This window comes from Typopeltis vanoorti, chromosome 1 (assembly GCF_054136105.1).
Source record: "Typopeltis vanoorti isolate ZY-2024b chromosome 1, IOZ_Tvanoo_1.0, whole genome shotgun sequence".
NCBI lineage: Eukaryota > Metazoa > Arthropoda > Arachnida > Uropygi > Thelyphonidae > Typopeltis > Typopeltis vanoorti.
The window spans coordinates 180,771,638-180,791,352 of NC_143549.1; the positions used below are offsets into that span (position 1 = coordinate 180,771,638).

At 36.0% G+C, this 19,715-nt stretch overlaps 1 protein-coding gene across 1 annotated transcript in view; it reads right to left on the bottom strand.

The window, feature by feature from the left end:
• Megf8 (multiple EGF like domains 8) overlaps positions 1-19,715 on the bottom strand; it is a 752,012-nt gene that overhangs the window by 485,792 nt on the left and 246,505 nt on the right. The window contains exons 12-13 of the mRNA XM_090404705.1: positions 11,584-11,687; positions 1,714-1,863 (exon numbers count right to left, since the gene is read on the bottom strand). Of these exons, the coding sequence (XP_090260831.1) occupies positions 1,714-1,863; positions 11,584-11,687 (254 nt within the window). The remainder of the gene's footprint in view (positions 1-1,713; positions 1,864-11,583; positions 11,688-19,715) is intronic.

The window sequence follows — 19,715 nt, forward strand, 5'->3', positions numbered from 1 at the left end:
GACTGCTGGCGAATGCATCTACCTAAATGTGTGGGTTTTCTGTAAATGGAGAATGCCAGGGATCCATCAGGCTGGCATATAATCAGAGTGTCTAGGAATGGAAGACTGTTGCAGTTTTCCTTTTCTCCGGTAAACTAGATCCTGGGGTGTTGATTTGATTGTTTAGATGTATTAAGAAAATGTGAAGTATATCCAGGCCATGTAGCCAAATGGAAAACATTATCCAAACAGCATAGACAGCCAGTGGGTTTATGTGGGGCAGAGTTTAAGGCTTTTTCTTCAAAGGTCTCCATGAAAAAGTTGGTCAGAGGCAGAGAAAGTGGAGAAATGGCTTTTCCTTCTACCTGTTTGTAGAATTTTCCTTGTCAAATGAAACAGTCTGAGTTCATGGTGAACTGATACAGGGAGGAAATATGGCTTGGATACAGTCTAAGGTATCTTTGAGTGAGACATTAGTGAATAAGGAGGAGACATCAAAACTGACCATTATGTCAGTATACTGGAGTGTGTAGAGGATTTCTATACTGGCTTTAAAGAGGGCCAAGTTTATTTAGGTATGTGTGTGTTGCCAGTATATTGTGTGAGCACTTTGGCTGAATGTTTTGCTAATTTGTATGTGGGTGAATCAATACCATGAATAATGGGATGCAATGCCACATTTTGTTGATGGATTTTTGGTAGTCCATATACTGGGGGGGGGGGGGGGTTCCCTAGAGTTATATCATTCTAGACTCTACCACATAAAAAACTAGCATCCCTTATCCACTCCATCAAAGACCAGCCACATTCCCTAGATGTTGCAAAATGTCCTACTATGGTCAAACATGCAGGACAGCTAATATCAGAATTTCTGCACACAAGGACTACATTCAGTTCCACATTACAGCCACTCAGGACTTGCTGACCATGTTTTGGACATCCACCACAGGATATGCTAGAAGGCCACACTAATACACTGCAGGGTGTATTAGTGTGGCCTTCTAGCATATTCCTCGAATCTGCCTCAGACCTGAAAAACTTTCCAAACCTCAACAAATTTGGATACATAAGACTGCCACAAATTTGGGAAGAACTCATCCTCAGATCTTGAGCCCAATGAATAAAAAAAAAAAAAAGCATTCCATAAATATTGATTAAATTATTAAAATGAGCCTAATTAACATAGAAAGGATACAATACATAGTTAAAATGAGTTTCCACTTGAGAAGAAACGTACCTGATATATAGCCTGATACTGAACGTGCGAAAGTACTCTGATGGTGATTTCAACTTATTTCATCGCAATTTTATTCCAAGTAAAATTTAATAAAAACATCTGAAGTATCATACATACTCTATTCTTTTATTGTGCAAAACTTTATCATTCTATAACACAGCAAAAGAAATTACTGATATAAATTCGGAGGGGATAGGGAACTTAAACCAATCAAATGTTTCAGTTATTAAATATAATTTTAATAAGTTTAAGGAGAGATATGATAGGTAACTGTGTGAATAATGATTAGTGTGGATTTCCTACAATATGTGTTTTGACTACAAGGAGATACTCCCTACATAATAATAATAATACTGTAATTATAATGCAATATTCTTGGTAATTTCTAATAAAGAAAATTAATTAGTGAATATAAATTGAAAATTTTCTGTAACAATTTTGACAAACCACAAAACAATGCTGAGAGCTTAAAAATGTAATAGAACAATCTAATTTACCTGGGTGCTGTTCGATCTTCATCTACCCATTCTCTGCACTGACCATACATAAAAGAAGTAGTATAAGTTGCAAACAGGAAACAGGTTTGAGTGGCTTCACACCAGGCACAACGACCAGGATCTCCCAAACATGATGTACAATTGAAACGTCTAGGAAATGATGCAAAGTAAAAAATTAAATTACACAAATAAAAGGTATAAAACTGAAATGTAAAAATTATCACCTAGTTTCAACAATCTGGTTTTTTTTTAAATAATACTATATATATATTAGGGGTTTTAATACACCTTTAGTAAACTAGTACTATGGGCTGGTAAGAGCGAAGGGGCTTGCTAATTTATTTTATTTTTTGTGCGTTGGCAGATGCACAAATTTTATTATTATTATGTGACACCTCCAGGGAGTCCAAAGACTCATTGAGGGAGGGCTTACTCCACAACTCTCTGTCTTATCACTCAATCCACCAACTACAATGAATCGAACTACACCAACAGCATCTACCGCCCACCACTATCACCACTAGTATTTTTACAGACAATCACAAACATCCATGCCCAAGACAGGATTCGATCCCCAGCCTTTTGGCTGGAGAGCAGATACACTAACCACTCGGCCAGCTAATTTTTAATATCAATCCCATATAGGAGGAGTAACAGACCTAGAGTACTATCAGTGTCATATGTGGGATGCAGGCAAAGGTTGAGAAAGACAAAACATATTGACATTTTTCTACAAGAATTGGGGGTTTTAGTTGTTGGGAAACATATTATGAGGAAAGCTGTTCCAGAAGACAGAAGTAGATGTAAAAATGAGGAAGGGGAGCAGGAGTAAGTGAGGTGTGTTTGCAGTGGGATAGAAAAAGGAAGAGAAGCAGCTGCTATTCTTGTTTTAACATGCCCAACAGAAAGTGGTGGAATGACGGTTGCCATTGGAGCAGCAACCATGTAAGCACCTGTAGAACAGACACAGTGTTAAAATAATGCATCTGTGAGACAGAGATCAAAGTAAGTCTATAAGGGAGGAATCATCTATCAACTGAATTGCTCTTGTATAGACAGCATCAAGAATTTTCAGGGATGTTTTGGGAACATAGTGTCCTAACATATCAAAAGTAATCTAAGGGTGGACAGATATGTATAAAGTTAACAGCTGGATGATAGTGTCTTGCGCAGAAAAGAATGCTTGGTTTTTCAGAGGCTTCTTGTGTTTATACCACAAAAAGCAATTTGCAAATGTCAGTTGAATTAGTGAAATCTAATCCTGTCTGGTGATTTGTGCGTAACTAAGGTGTACTGAGGAGATGTATATTATTTGTGTATTACCCAAAGGAGTAAAATTTGGAAGAGGAGGATGAGGCTTACCTCCTTCGATTACAATACTGTTTCCCATTGTAAATATGGGCAAAAAGTTATAAATTTATCGAAAATTATATATTAAAAACTTGTCTATGTTATATATAAAAACTTGCCTACCACATCAGTTCACTTCATTCATGCAAAACAGATGAAACTCATGACAAATGACAACGTTCAATTGGAATGGTTGACACAATAATCAATCACAGCTTTTATTTGCTATTGTCTCAGAGCTCACCTTGCCTCACCTAAGTGGTTAAAAACTACTATAACGCTAAGAATTTGACCCACTGCACCATCTGTACATTTTTTCAAAAGGCTCAAAGGTGTGTGGATTTTGAATGCACCCCCGAGCTAGTAACGCGAATGTGATGCAATGTTTACACGTAGAAGAGTGTTCTCTTCATGAAGCATATGAAGCATTAGTATTCTGTGTTTACTTTTAGGAATCATTCAAATTCTGTAAACAATTAGGAGAGTCTTTAATGGGAATAAATGCAAAAATATAATATCAGTGATATTGCTATTCGGTGGATGAGCACCACACACTCTGAATATTTGCCCCTAGTTGGTACATTGATTGGCATTAAAGATGAATAAGTGATGTGGATTTTTCAAAAATGGCAAAGTGCTAAATATAATTGTATTCATTGGGAGATATTGAGGATGCCTATGTGGAGAGGCTGAAGCATGACAAGATCATAGCCTATAAAGCTTTTTAATGTGATCAATAATGGCCAAAAGGGAGAGAGAGAGAATGAGAAGCTGACATAGTATGAAGATGGAGTATATTGTAATGTGGGTGGAGACTGAGCAGGTACATGTGGTAAGCGAAGATAAAGGTGATTTGGCAGGTGTAGTGGTGAAATCACGACCAACATATGGCTTGAATAGGACTGGCTATAGACCTAAAAATGAACTGTCGTGTTTGTTTACAAATGCCAGAAGTATCAGAAATAAAGGGGATGAAATGGTTTCAGTGATTGAGATTATTTGTCCCCAAATCATTGGAATAAGTGAAACATGGTTGAATGAAGATCATACGTAACGGGGAATAGAAATGAAAGGGTACAGTATTTTTCGTGAGGATAGAAAGGGCAGGAAGGGGGGGAAGGGAGTGCTGCTGATGATAGCAGAGGAATTAAGTCCACATAAGGTAGATATGAAAGGGGGAAATAGTGGCAATGGTTATAAGGCAGTGTGGTGTAACATGGAGATTGAGAGGAAGACATATTTAGTTGGATGTTGCTATAGGCCTGGGAATGTGGTGATGAAGAAATGTATAAACAACTTGGATTAGTGAACAAAGGAAGGGTAATTATTATGAGTGATTTTAATTATGGTGGTATAGATTGGAATGAAGAGATAGCATTTGGGAAAAAGGAAAATGAATTTCTCGAGTTCTTGAGAGATAACTATCTCATGCAGCACGTAAAGAAAGGCACGCCAGGATCAAGAGTTCTAGATCTCATCATTTCATCAGAGGATGTAACCGTTAGAGGGATTTCACATTTTCCTCCAGTTGGTGAAAGTGATCATGAAGTAATCACCTGTGTTGTGGCTAGTCATATGGACTTTTGCAAGGAAATTATATATGTGGAATTATAGGGCTGGTGATTATGACAAGCTTAAGAGACAACTTCAAACTATAACACAGAACAAGCGGTAAGGAAATAAACACTGGATGGGAACTTACAAAGAAATACATAACAGCATCAATGTACGAATGCATCCCAAAGGCCAAACGGCTGAACAAGGTAGGTGTAAAAATGGATGAATGTGGAGCTTAAGCATGAAATCTGGAAAAAGAAAGTACTTTGGAGGAAGTACAAGATGAATAATGGTAATCAGTCACATGGTGAATATAAAGAACAAGCCAGGAGAGTGACTCAGTTAGTAAAACAAAAGTAGAGTATAAGCAGAAATTGGCAAATTAGGCTAAGAAAAACCCTAGAGAGTTTTTTTAGATATGTGGCAAGTAGAAGTAGAAGGAAGAATGATCATGGAAAGATAAAGTTAAGGGATGAAAGTGGTAGAATGGTAACTGCTGCAAAAGACATTATTGAGGTATTCAGCGATCAATTTATAAGTGTGTTTCATCCTGATCAGGATGGAATCATGAGGAACTTAAGTGTAGAGGACATAGGAGAGGATAGCTTAATTGTGATTGAACAGGAGGTATTTGAAGAAACAAATAACCTTGATGTTAATACGGCAATAGGATTTGATGACATATCACCACGCATCTTAAGGGAATGTTCCAGGGAACTGGCAGTAGCATTGGCATGCCTGTTTAATAAGAGTTTTGCAACAGCACAGGTTCCAAGGGAGTGGAAGGAGGGTAAAATTGTTCCACTGCATAAAGGCAGTGATAAGGCTGTAGCTTCAAATTATAGGCTGGTCTGTATATCTGGAGTTATGGTGAAGGTCCTGGAGAGATTGGTGAGAAGTAGGATACAGAAATGGGTTGATAACAGCAGTATTCTCTGTGGTTATCAGCATGGGTTTGTTAAGAGGAGATCATGTTTCACTAACTTACTTATGTACTATAACAAGGTGACAAACACCTTGGACAAGGGAGATGCATATACAGTGGTGTACTTGGATTTTGCAAAGGCTTTTGATAGACTGCCACATGAAAAGCTCTTAAATAAATTGAAACAGATGGGACTGGATAACAGACTTCTGTGTTGGATCAGTGACTGGCTGTCGGATAGGTATCAGAAATTTGTATATGGGGGATGCAGTATCTCGAAAGAGAAAGGTCACCAGTGGTGTGCCGTAGGGGTCAGTTTTGGGGCCATTGTTGTTCAATTTGTATGTTAATGATATTGGGTTGGGTTTAACTGGTGATATCCAGCTGTTTGCGGATGATGCAAAACTGTGGAGAGCAATGCACAGTCAGGCTGATGTTAATGCCTTATAAGAGGACTTGAATAGATTGCATGAATGGACAGGTAAGTGAAACTGTCAGTTCAATGTTGCCAAGTGTAAGGTTTTGAGATTTGGTAAGCAATAAACAACGATGCGATGCAAAGTATATACACACTTGGCAGGGAAACTTTAACAGAAGTAGAGGAGATGAGAGATATAGGAGTGATGGTGGACAAGGACTTGAAATTCAGGGGCCACATTATACAAATTGTGAAGACATCACATCGAATAATGGTAATGATGCAGACAACCCTGACATGCAGAAATAAAGAGGTTATGATTCCACTGTATAAGGCCTTGATCAGGCCTCATATGGATTACTGTGCACAGATTTGGTCGCTGGATTTTCATGGTGATGAGGATATGTTGGAAAGGGTAAAGAGAAGATTCACAAAGGTAGTTAGTGTTCTTTGGAATGTGGAGTACGAGGACAGATTGAGAGGATGTAAGTTGCAGAGCCTCATGAACAGGAGGAAGAGGGAGATATGATTGAGACATAAGCTGGTCAGGGGTTGTTATCAGGTAGACATGGAGGAGATTTTTCATAGAATGGGAGAGGGGAGTAGAACAAGAGGCTATTGCTGGAAACTGTATGAGGGTGTGAGCAAAGGAGTGAGAAGCAGGTCCTTTGCATGAAGGATGGTTGGTGAGTGGAATGCATTGCTTGAGTGTGTTGTGGATGTGGACACATTAAATTAGTTTAAGACGCAGTTGGATGAGTATTGTATGCAATAGTGAGTACTTCCCATGATGAGTCTCTGACTCCATGGAGGTCAAATATTAATAATAATAATAGTCTGTGAGACTAAATGGTAAGAAAGAGAGTGTAATTGACAGCAACATAGTAAGTATGCATGACAGTGATAAAATGATTCAAGACATGAAAGTGGACTTAGTGTGATGCAAGAGATTAAACATATGTAGAATGAAATGAGAATAACTACATATGCACAGAAGAGTGAAGATGAAGTGACCAAGTGAAAGAGGTAATGAATAATTTGAGAGCGATATATGGAAATTGAATTACTAGACGTTCAGTGAAAGAGATGGCATACAAGGTTTGCTTTCCAGGAGGTAGAATTAGCAAGTGAAATGATGCAATGGATATGAGGAGTTAGCAAGCAAAAGACTTGATATCAATAGTAGGAATGAATGATTTAGTTGGGAACAAGGAGAATGCGAGAATGGATATCTGGAAGTTGTTGAGAAGAGTAAAAAATGACAGTGTGATGGGAAGGGAAGTCAGTTAACTGCCCAGGTATGGCAGTGAAGAAATGAGATGGCAGGCAAAGATATGAACAGCATGCTAGCAGAGTTGTGTGAAAAGAAAAAGAGTACAGTTTGTGAATGTATGAGATGAGTTTGAGGGACAGACAGAACTGTAAGAGAGAGATGGGTTGCATTTAAAGGTTTTAGTGTAATTTAACTGGAGAGACTGATGCTGAAAGAGCAGGAGAGATTGAAGAATAACATATGAATGGAGAGTGAGTAGTGTGAGTGAAAAGAATGAGAGAACAGATAGTGAAGTGGGAGTGGGGAGGGGTGGAAATGCTGTGTGAGACGTATAGATGCTGGATGTAGATATGACAGAAGTATCAGAAATAAGAGGAAAGAAACTGTTCCACTAATCAAGTCCATTTGCCCAAAAATTGTTGGAATAAGTAAGACATGGTTGGATGAGGACAATGTTCTGACAGGAATAGAGACAGAGGAGTATGATGTTTTATATGAAGATAGGACAGAAAGGGGGGGGGGGGTGCTATTGTTGATAGCAGAATAGATATGTCCATCCAAGTTGGCAATGCAAGGGGAAATAATGCAATGGTTTTGAGGCTGTATGGTGTGAGATATAAATGGAGGGGATTGAAATATTTAGTTTGATGGAGCTAGATCTGGTAATGTGGAGTGCAGTGAGAAGGAAATGTAGAAAAATTAGTCTAGCATATAAGAAAAATATGCTCAACATGATCATTATGTATGATTTTAATTATGGTAATACAGAATGGATTGAAGAGAAAGGAATCTTGGGGCAGCAAAGGAAATAAATTTCTCAAGTTTTTGAGAAAGAAAGATGGAAAGGAGATCAATGCTGCTTGGATGTTATTCAAAACTATCTACAGAAAGTTAAATAAGGTAGATGTGAAATAGAAGAATGAAGAGGTTAGGCATGCAATCTGGAAGAAGGTATTATGGAAGCAGCAGAGTGGCAATAATCAATTGTATGAAGAGCACAAAGAACAAATGAGGAAGGTGACTCATTGGTAAGGGTAGCAAAAGTAGAGTATGAGTAGCAGCTAATGAGACCAAAAAAAAAACTCAAGGAGTTCAATGCATGGCCAGCAGAAAAGCAAGAAAGATAATAGAAGGATGCTATTTCATAATGGTTAGTGAAAATAGAAGAATGATAACCACTCCAGAGGATATAGTTGAGATATTAAATGAAGCAATTTAGAAAAGTACAGCTGACCCTTGAACAACACTGGGGGGGGGGGGGGGGGGAGTTCCCCGCATTATTCGAAAATCTGTGTATAACATTGACTCCCCAAAACTTAACTACTAATAGCCTGCTGTTGACCGGAAGCTTACCGATAATATAAACAGCCAATTAACACATATTTTGTATGGTATGTATGTATCATATACTATATTCTTACAATTAAGTAAGCTAGAGAAAAGAAAATGTTATTAAAAAAAATCAAAAGGAAGTGAAAATACATTTACAGTGCTGTACTGAATTTATCAATACTGCAAGTTTATGTCATCTGTTTACAAGATTAATCATCTGTCTGTCAGTACCTACATCTTGTCTTATATGATACAAAACACTATAGATGTTATACATATTACTAATACTAGACATCAAAAATGAAAAGATAATCTGAAAAAGAAATTCATATTTATTTACAGGTATAACGATTCATGCAATGATAAGAAAGAAGAAATATGATTGCTTTATGGTAGCCTAGTGCAATCGATACGACTGCTTTGCCTACACACTAATAAATGAATCGTTGTAAAATTTTTATTTCATGCTAATTAATTAAGCTAATTAATAACCGTTAATTTTATGCAGTTATGATTCAATACTGCATCCTTATGTTTGTATACTTTTCTCTCGACTGCAAGAATGGCAATGCATGATCTGTAAGTGTTTGTCTGTGTAAGTTTTGATAAATTTTACATATATAGATTTGTATACATATATGTATACACAAATACATAGATTTGTGTATAATTTATGGTAGTAAATGATAAAATAGATTAGTATCTACATATATTTTATGCATTCATGACATATCTAACTTTTTCTTAATTTTTTTAAAAATATTTCTATGCTACGCAGTTCGTCTGAGAGTTTTTTTAAATTGTCACAAATCTCAAAAAAAAATTTCCAATATATTTATTAAAAAAACAACGTATAAGTGGACCCGAGCAGTTCAAACCCTGTTCTTCTGTATTCTCCCGGTCAACTGTATTTCGTCCTTGTGAATGTGGCATTATTCAAAACTTTAGTGTAATGGGAAGGAAGGAGGAACTAATGGTAAACGAGCAGATATACAGAGTAAACTTGATGTTAATAAGGCAGCATGGCTTGGCAATATATCACTGTACATTTCGAAGGAATATTCCAGGGCATTAACAGCTTTCATACTTTAGCACGAGTCTTACAGTGTGCCAAGTTTCAAATGAGTGAAAAGTGGGAAAAATTGTTATGCTCATAAGAGATGTGATAAGACTTAAAGCTTTGGTTTTTAAGTCAGTCTATCTCTGTTGTGGTTAAAGCATCTGAGAGGTTAGTGAAAAAACCTCACTTCAGAATTAGGTTGACAAAAGCAGCATTCTCTTTGATGGATAGCATGAAAGTATTAAAAAAATTTTTCTTTAAAAATTGAAGCCTTTTTTATTATAATAAGGTGACAAAAGCATTCAGGACACATTGCAGACACAGTGGTATACTTAGATTTTGCAAAGTCCTTTGAGAGACTATCAAATGTCAAATTGGAATGGATGGCATTGAACAGAAGATTAGTGCACGAGATTGAAGCCTTTCTGATAGGTCTCAGCAAGTTGCATGTGAGAAAGCCATATCCCAGAAGAAGAAAGTCACTAGCAGTGTACCCAACAATCTGCTTTGTGGCTGTGGCTTTGTAACTTGTATGTTAATTATACTGAAAAAGGTTTGAACAATGATATGCAGTTACTTGCAGATGATGCAAAATTGGCAAGAAACTATCTGGAGTAGAGATACGGCTTTGAAAGAGGTCTTGAACAAACTGGATGAATTGGCTTGAGAGTGGGGGTTACCAGTTCAGTGCTGCAAAGTGCAAGGTTTTAAAATTCGAAGTGAACATAAGATGCTGAGTATACAATTCATAGAGATATCATAGAAGATGGGGATCAGATAAAGGATCTGGGTGTGATGGTGAATAAGGACAAAATTTAGAGAACACATACTTATAAAATTATGGGATTATAGCAACTGTATGGAAAATTGATATGTATAAGGAGATTATGGTTCCACTTTATGAAGCTACGACTAGTAAAGATTTTGATCATCTGATTTACAAAAAGAAAAATATATCGATCACACACACATAGAGACTAAAAAATCTATAGATCAGAAGTGTTGTGTGTGCTCAAGTAGTTAAGAGTAAAGCAAGATCTGCTGGATATATATATTTTTAAGTAACTGGAAGTTGTAATCTTTAGGAGAAAACTGTCAGCGTAGACTAAATGAAAGAGGAGGACAAGAACTTGGTTCAACTTATCTGAAACTGGAAAGTGAAGAGATGTTGAAAGCATATTTGGCAGAAGAATGCCAAAAATATTTGCACAAACATTCAGCTTCAAAAGACACAAGGAAAAAGTAGATTGTCTGCAAGAAAATGAGCAAAATGGATCTGTGAGAGAGATGGTTCAGTCACTTTTAAGAAGAAATTTAGTACACCACTAAACATGAGAACAACATTCTAAGGTAGTACAGATTTGGGAAATGATTACCATAAACTACACTATTTTGAATTTATAATAATAGTATTATGATATACATTAATCTCACTGTAATAGTAGACATTTAGTAATGTTCTTGATCTTTTGAATGTTCTCCTGCATAGCTGTGTCTGTGATTCAAGTTACAAATTTGATGTGTTTCTCCCCATCCCTTTCTGAATAATTATCCATAATTTTAGCATCTTTGACACATCTCTCAAAAAAATTTCTGAAACACTCTGCTGCTATAGCAGCAGAGTGTTTCAGATTTTATTAGTTTGCTTTTACTATATCTAGAGCAACACAAATAATTGAATAACATTCATTTTTCACAAATGATTGGAGGAGCCTATTGGAGAAAACTACTGGAATTATAGTTCTTTATTCAAGAGAATTAACATTCTGTTCAAGAATAAAATAAGTAGGCATGCCAATGACTAAGGTGTTTTCATTTATCTGTAATTTCTGAAAATTTTATGAAAAAATACTGATTAAAGTTTTAAAACACACCAGGCTGAACAAATCTGATCCTGAAACTGTATTTTAAACAAGAACAGTAACAAAAAAAGCACTACTAGTTTTAGAACTTACAAATGGCATGGTGTTGGACACATGTCAGTGTGCCTAACAGCATCTTTAAATCTTCCTCTACGTGCACAGTGGGCTTCTTCAACTAGCCATTCACAATGAGGGATCTAATTACAAAAAAAAAGATACAGCATAATTATGATAAACATTAAAAGTTTTGCAACTGAATTGAACAACACAAAATCCTTAGCCAAAAGTACTGCAAATTAAATTTAATAAACTGAATAAGAATAAATGGAATGTGGATGGAATGGACACTTAGGAAATGCATACAGTAAAAGATTGATGTAGTAAGCATGTACAATAATAAGAGGTCTGCTGTTAGAAGCACTTTGTTATGTTGTTGTTGTTATTATTATTACATCCTCCATGGAGCTAACAGACTCATCATGGGAGGTTCATTCAACTGACAGCATATTTATCATGTAGAATCTTAAAATCTTTAACACTCCTTGCATTAACAACACATACTGGTAATCTGTTCCATTCACTGACAATTCTCCATGTAAAAAATCTACTCCTCACACCCCTCTTCATCACACTTTTACATAACTTCCAGGTAGACCTCAGGTTCTTCCCCTCTCATCTTCTACTCTTTTTATAATGCCCTCTGGATTAATCTGATAAAATCCTCTCACTAACTTAAATGTCTCTATCATATCACCTCTTTATCTCCTATCTACCAAACTCTGCAATCCACATTTCTTCAACCTCTTTCCACAGCCAGCATTCCAAAGTCCCGACATTGTCTAAGTCACTTGCTTCTGGATCCTCTCCAATGTCTGCACATCATACTGAAAACCAGGTGACCAGATTTGAGCACAAAGTCCAAGTGTGGTCTGACCAGTGACTTATACAGTGGCACAACCACTTCCTTATCCTTACATGTTAGAGTACTTCTCATCATAGCAGCACAATGATATGCAGTCCATGCAACACTAGCAATATGCCCTCTACTATTGACTACCACTCCCAAATTTCTAATCTCACATCACTTAGTGCAGTACGGCACATCAATATAGCACACAGCCTTATATTTCTGAACTTCAAATTGCAACACCTTTCACTTGTTGATATTAAAACTACACTCCCACTCTATTGTCCAAGTAAAAAGTCTATTCAAATCTTCCTGAAGGGAATTATCATCAGCAGTGCTACTTATAATTCTTCCCAACTTTGCATCATCAGCAAACAACTGAAGATCCCCAGTCAGTCAACATGATATATCGTTTACAAACAAGTTAAACAGAAGGGGCCCAAGAACAGAAATCTGGGGCGTGTCACTCGGTATCTCCTTTTTTGAGACACTGTTCCATCACACAGAACCTGCTGGTATCATTCAGAGAGCCAATCTGAATAGACTGGCTCTCTATTCAGATTGGCCTAGGAGCTTAGTTCACATTATGGGTAAATATCAAGAATAGTGATCGGAGCTTGCTCCACCTTAGACATGAGTTACCTCAGCTTGCACTACCTTTAGAGTCAGTTGCTGCAGTATCCAGGTATTTGCTTACGCTTGGAATCGCCGAACTTTATATAGTTTCTACTATATTCGGCATGAAACTCTTTGAGTTTCTTATTCGGCTAAGAAACGATATGGGATGTAATATCCCTTAACTTAAACAAGTCATATGTCGCTGAATTGAAGCGTTTGGCTCTTCATATATCTAACAATAATAATAATTATTATTATTATTAGCACCAGACCTCAATGGGATATCCAAAGACTAATCAAGAAATTTCTCCACCATCACACACAAAGTTCATTAAAACATGTCTTAAACTCATCAATGTTTATGCACTCACTGCATTCACAATCAATGCATTCTAAAGAATTCTATACAAAGAATATTCTTCTCATATCCCTTGTTCTACCCATCTCTCTCTCTCTCTCTCTCTCTCTCCATTTCTATGAAATCCCTCCAAAATTAATTTGATATTAATCCCTTACCTTCTCATATGTCATCATCTTACCGTAATCATTCTTTCTTCTCCTTGACACTTATCAAAAGGATGATGTAGGATTTTTCTTCGTCCGATTGGCCAACTTTTACTGATATTACACGTCTATTGTCCTTATCAACAACTATTTCACCTTCATTTCCTGTTTTAAAGTATTCTTCATACAAATTATTATTCTTACTATTTAACTTGTGATGCCTTTACAGTGTCTTCTTTCAGACTGCATGCTTAATTTTTTCATTCATCCATTCATCCATTCTACACCTATTCAACCCTTTGACTTCTGGAATACATTCCCACACACACTAATGCTGTTAAACAAGCAACAATTATTTCCTTTTCACTTAGCTCCACACCATATTCTAAGCTCTTCATTATCGACAGCCTTGTAGTTCCACACATATATCCTTTCTTCACAGATGTCTTCATATGGCTAGCCAACACTGCGATGATCACTTCATGGTCACTCTCACCAAATGAAGGGAGATTCACAACATGCTATTCACAATCACATCCTCTGGCAATATGATAAGATCTAAGAATCTGATCCTCATGTGCCCTCTGTTACATAGTCTTTGAAAAACTCAAGAAATTCGTTTTTCTTATTTTCACTCTTTATATTACTATAATTAAAACCACACATAGGTATGCATAGTTAGCTGAGTAGCTATGTGATTCACAAACATATGCCTGGGAAAGGAGTGTCCTGAGTTCGATTTCCATCGCTGACATGAGGAACTTAGGATCTTTCTCAGACATAGCCAAGTTAGCCAGGCTTGGGCACGGACTGCAGGGTTTTCTCCCAGTTTACCTAGGGTTTTTCCTCCCAAAGCAGGCAAACTGGCCCCATGAACACACGTATCTACAGACATAGGACACACCAGGAGGCATAGAGCTAGCCACCTTATCCTCAGGATGGGTACAGCTAGGAACAGCTTAGGACAGGCCAATGGCCTAATATGAAAAAGGAAGAAGAAGAAGAAAGAAAACCACACGTAATAACATTTCTTCATCACCACTGTCCACATTCTCTGGAATACAGCAATGTCCAAGTATTTATCCATCACCTCCACCTCACACCATACTGCCTCAGAACTACTACCACTATTTCTCACTCTTGCATGTATGCAGCATAATTGTCCTGTTATCATCAATAGCCCTCCCCCTCACTTCTTGTCATTCCATCCTCAACAAAAACATCACACACTCCATTTCTATTCCAATTAGAATATTATCTCGACCAACCACGTTTTACTTCGGAAAATTCTTGAGTGAATAAACTCAATAAGTGAAACAGTTTCCTCTCCCTTATTTCTGATGCTCCTGACATTCATAAATGAATGCAGCAATTCACCACAATGATTTCATTTGGTATCTAATAACACTAAATACATAAGAAAAGTGAATGTAAATGTATACTCACTTATGCTGTATAAAAAAAGCTAGTAATAAGCTATTAGTTACCACATTATGCATGCTCTCCTAGAATTTATTGTGTTGCTAAAGTACAAAGGCACAATGTTCCACTTCAACTGATAGTTGAAAATAAACCACATTATGCATGCTCTCCTAGAATTTATGGTGTTGCTAAAGTACAAAGGCACAATGTTCCACTTCAACTGATAGTTGAAAATAAAATAGCCATAATTACAACTTGATGAACAGGAATGTAAGCCTTGATAATTAATTAAAATTAATATGATGCTACTTTTATAATTTTTTTATTAAAACAGAATTTTTGTCCTAGTGTCAAAGGCATCTCTCAAGCATGATTTTAAAATTAAACAACTAGAACAGAAACCGGAAGATACAACAGTGAAAACGTGTGAACTACACATACAGTGAAACAGTTTAAACACATTAAGGTCTTAAAAAAATAACTTTAACAAGAAATCATTAATAACTATAAAAAATTAATTATTTCCAGAACTTGTGAATAAGTATTATTTCCCATAAAAGGGATAATTTCACTTCATCACTTCTATTTAGATTCGGGCAATGCAGCAAGGTTTCACATCTTTCTTTACATAAGTGTTCCATGAGATAATTACTTTTCTGGAGAACCTTAATCCTCTTCCAAAGGATTCGATGTTTGGTTAAGATAGCAAGTCTGCAAGTCCCAACTGTTCAGCCTCATAGAATTTGATGTAGTCTGGATGTTCATCACAATACACAGCCACCAATTTTCCTGTTTGAACAAAATGTGATAACCCAAAAGGAATTTTGGGTTATCACATAACTGGAAAGGAATTTGAAATCTTGTTAACAGAAGGACACTTGTAGGCTAACAAATCAATGGTTTGGCTATACCTTCAAAGACACCTTTAAGGAATGGTAGCACAATGGACTACCTCTGAATCCACCAAAATGAGATGCAGATGACAAGGAAACTTGATAATTATTAATGATTTTGTTGATATAAGATTTTTTAAAGCCATTGGCAAGGCAGGTGGATATGCTGTTCTGTAATTCAGAAGTAAAGGCATGGAATTAAAAAGGATTTGCACTATTTGAAAATGAAGGCAGTTAGCTACATCTGAAAAGATATTGCATAGTATTTTGTCGATCTTTAGAAAAAAATCTATTCCCAGGATTATTTTTGGTGCTATCACAAAATCCAGATATTTAGAAAGTGCATTTAATTGTTCAGAAGAAAGAGGATGCCTGGAATTTCAATCCACCACTTTTGCTTGAATCTGGATGACGTAGCAAGGTTTTGCATCTTTCTTTATATAAGCATTCCATGAGATAATTACTTTTGTGGAGAACCTTAACTTTCTTCCAAAGGATTCGATGTTTAGTGGAGATAGCACACTGTTCAGCCTCATGGAATTTAATGTTCATCATGATGCACAGCTGCCAATCTATCCATTTGGCCAAAATATGATACCCACACTGGAAAGGAATTTGATACACTCTAGGGTGAGCCAAAGAGAGAAGTGGAAATCTTGTTAATAGGGTGAAAGGACACTTGTAGGCCAACAGATCTAAGTAATCTGACTATACCTTCAGAGAATAAGGAATACTAACAGAATGGACCTCAGTATCATCATCACGATGAAAGGCAGATGACAAGGAAACTCTATAACTAGCAATGATTTTGTTTGACATAAGATTTAGTAAAGCAATTAACAAGGAAGTTGACTTGATGTGATTTATTTCCTAAGAGAGCAGCATTTCATTTCGGTAAAGCAGAGACAGTGAGCTTGATGTACAAGAATCTTAATTATGGCAGAAATTTGAAGATTGTGATGGTGTAATAGAGGATGAATGTAAAATCCAGTATGTGTTTTCTTTCTAAATACTGAGAAGTGAAGGCTACCATCTGGCTAACAGGACATCTAAAGAGGATATGATTGTTCTCAAAAGATATATTTCGGTGATTACACCACATTTTTTTATTATTCAATTATATAAAACACTGAAATAATAGTTCCCAACAAGTTTCGTAAATCGTAGGATTTACATCTTCAGGGGGTAAATAGTATAACTTAAAGTTTAAACAAGAGAATTAATAAATACAAATCATAACCGTCTGGCTATTCATAAAACTCAAATAACAGAATGCAGATATATAATGTTATTGACGTTGAACGATACTGGACGATGTCACGTGTTCTTGTTCTCGTTCACACCACCATCCTTCATAAAAAATAAGCTTAATTAAAACTCTTCGAGACAGAGCATACAATATCTCCAGCACACAAGAAAGATGTAATGAAGAACTAAAATACTTAACACAAATCCTCCAACAGAATGGATATGAAACAAAAACCATCAAGAGAATCCTTAAAATGCCTCCAGCTAACAACACAATAAAACAGGATTACAAAAACGCAATCTCGCTTTCTTATATCAAAAATGTTACAGATAAGCTAGCCAAATTAATGAACAAACACAACATAAAAGTAGCCTTCCTTCCTATAGAAAAAAATCTCAAGATTCCTACATCCACCAAAACCACCTCATCATCCTCTTAAAAAACCAGGAGTCTACAAAATCCATTGCTCTTGCGGGATTTGCTACGTAGGACAGACAGGAAGATCTGAAGAAATACGCATGGCTGAACACCAAAAAGACGTACATCAAGGTTGGGTTTTTTAGCATATTAGCAAAGCAAAAAATCAAGGTTTAATTCTCCATCAAGTGTGGTCAGCTCTAATAAAAAATCTACCTCAATGTGAGCTCGGACTGTATGAACGAGAACAAGAACACGTGACATCGTCCGGTATTGTTCAACATCAATAACGTTATATATCTGCATTCTGTTATTTGAGTTTTATGAATAGCCAGATGGTTATGATTTGTATTTATTAATTCTCTTGTTTAAACTTTAAGTTATACTATTTACCCCCTGAAGATGTAAATCCTACGATTTACGAAACTTTTCGGGAACTATTATTTCAGTGTTTTATATAACTGAATAATAAAAAAATGTGGTGTAATCACCGAAATATATCTTTTGAACCAATTAGCCACAGAAGTCTATGCCTGCAATGATTGTTCTCTTCAAACTCAAGAGAGAACTAGATAAAATGGTGAAAATTGATAATGTTATTGACAAACTCAATTGTTCAAATCATTCCGTGAAGTAGTTAGCAAGTGTAGGAGAATAAGGATTACCCATTGATGTACCTTCAATTTGTTGGTAAAGTTTATTCTGGCTGTTAAATAGTCAGTGTGAACAAACAAAGCCAAATGTGCAGACAACTTTTGACTTCCACAAGCAAGACTTTCTATCAGATAAAGTCTTGCTTGAGGAAGTCAAAAGTTTCACCCAAGGGAATAAATTGATGAAGACACAATAGCTAAGCTAAAAAGGAGATCACTTGGGCAAAGATGAAGCTCAGATATCTTTGATTTGAAGTGAGAATTATTCTCGATAAATGAATAAGACTTAATTGTGGAGCAAGGAAAGCCAATGCAGTCCACCACAAGGACATAACAGAATATTTTATTTGTGAATTTTTGGAAATCCATATAAATGAGGATGCCCATGGTAGCATTCAAGTTTCTTCTAGGGTTCCTCATCCCAGCAAGAGATATTATCAATAAATGTGTTTAATTTCCTAATCTTAGTAGTTGCAGCATCATTAGCAAGAAAATTATATGTGGAATACTCACAGAATTAATGTTATTTTCTGTAGTATTCATTTCGATCTTGATCTACTAATATTTAACCCTTATCTGCTTTAGCAATAATAAAATTATTGTTTTTCGAGAGAGAGAGGCCTTCATTTCTGAGTAAGACAATTTCAGAGGTAGAAGAGGCTTAGGTTTAAAAAAGGATTAGCCCTATTTTAGTCTTCTAAAGCTCATAAAATATATGCACGGGCTAGCAGATCATCATTAATCTTACAACTGAGGCCAAAAAAATGTTGATCCTTGTTAAATAATGAAATTAAATATATTCATGAATTCAGATTTATTTCAAGTAATACAGTGTATACATTAAAAGAACATCAGATAAAATAAATATGCTTCTTTAAATAATTTTTTTTTATGTGGCTCCCATCTACAAAAGGTTATAGGAAACCTATAGTACATTTGTACTATAGGGTATGGATTATTTTTTGTCCATTTTATTATTTTTTTTCTATTTTATTTTAATTTTTTGCATAGTCCAGAAATCCTGATACAGAGACCAAATGTGAAACTTTTACAAAGATCTTCAAGCCTCAAATAAGTGGATCAGATGATGAAGCTCATCTCTGGTCTAAAGACAATCACAAACATCCATTCTAATATTGGGGTATAAACCCATGACCTGTTGATTATAGAGCAGATATGCTCTATCAACTAATAAAATCACTCAGTCAACTAATAAAATTAAACAGCATATTCATTTCTATACAACCCCTAAGAGTACATATCAGGAATTTGATGAGTATGGTGACGACATATTTTATTCCTCCAAGGATTCCCCCCCCCCCCCCCAAAGCTCATTCTAGGGGTATTCTAAATGCTGTGCACCTGCACCTCAACCTTATATTGGTGAAATTGGACAAACAATTGCAATATGTGAAAAAAGAACACAAATGACACATTAAATTTAACAACTTCATTAAATGTGGGTGATCACACTCTTAACACTCAACATCAAATTAATTAGAAAGTATCTGTTCCTTACATTGTATAAAAACTTGTCATAAAAGCAAATTTAAGGAATCCTC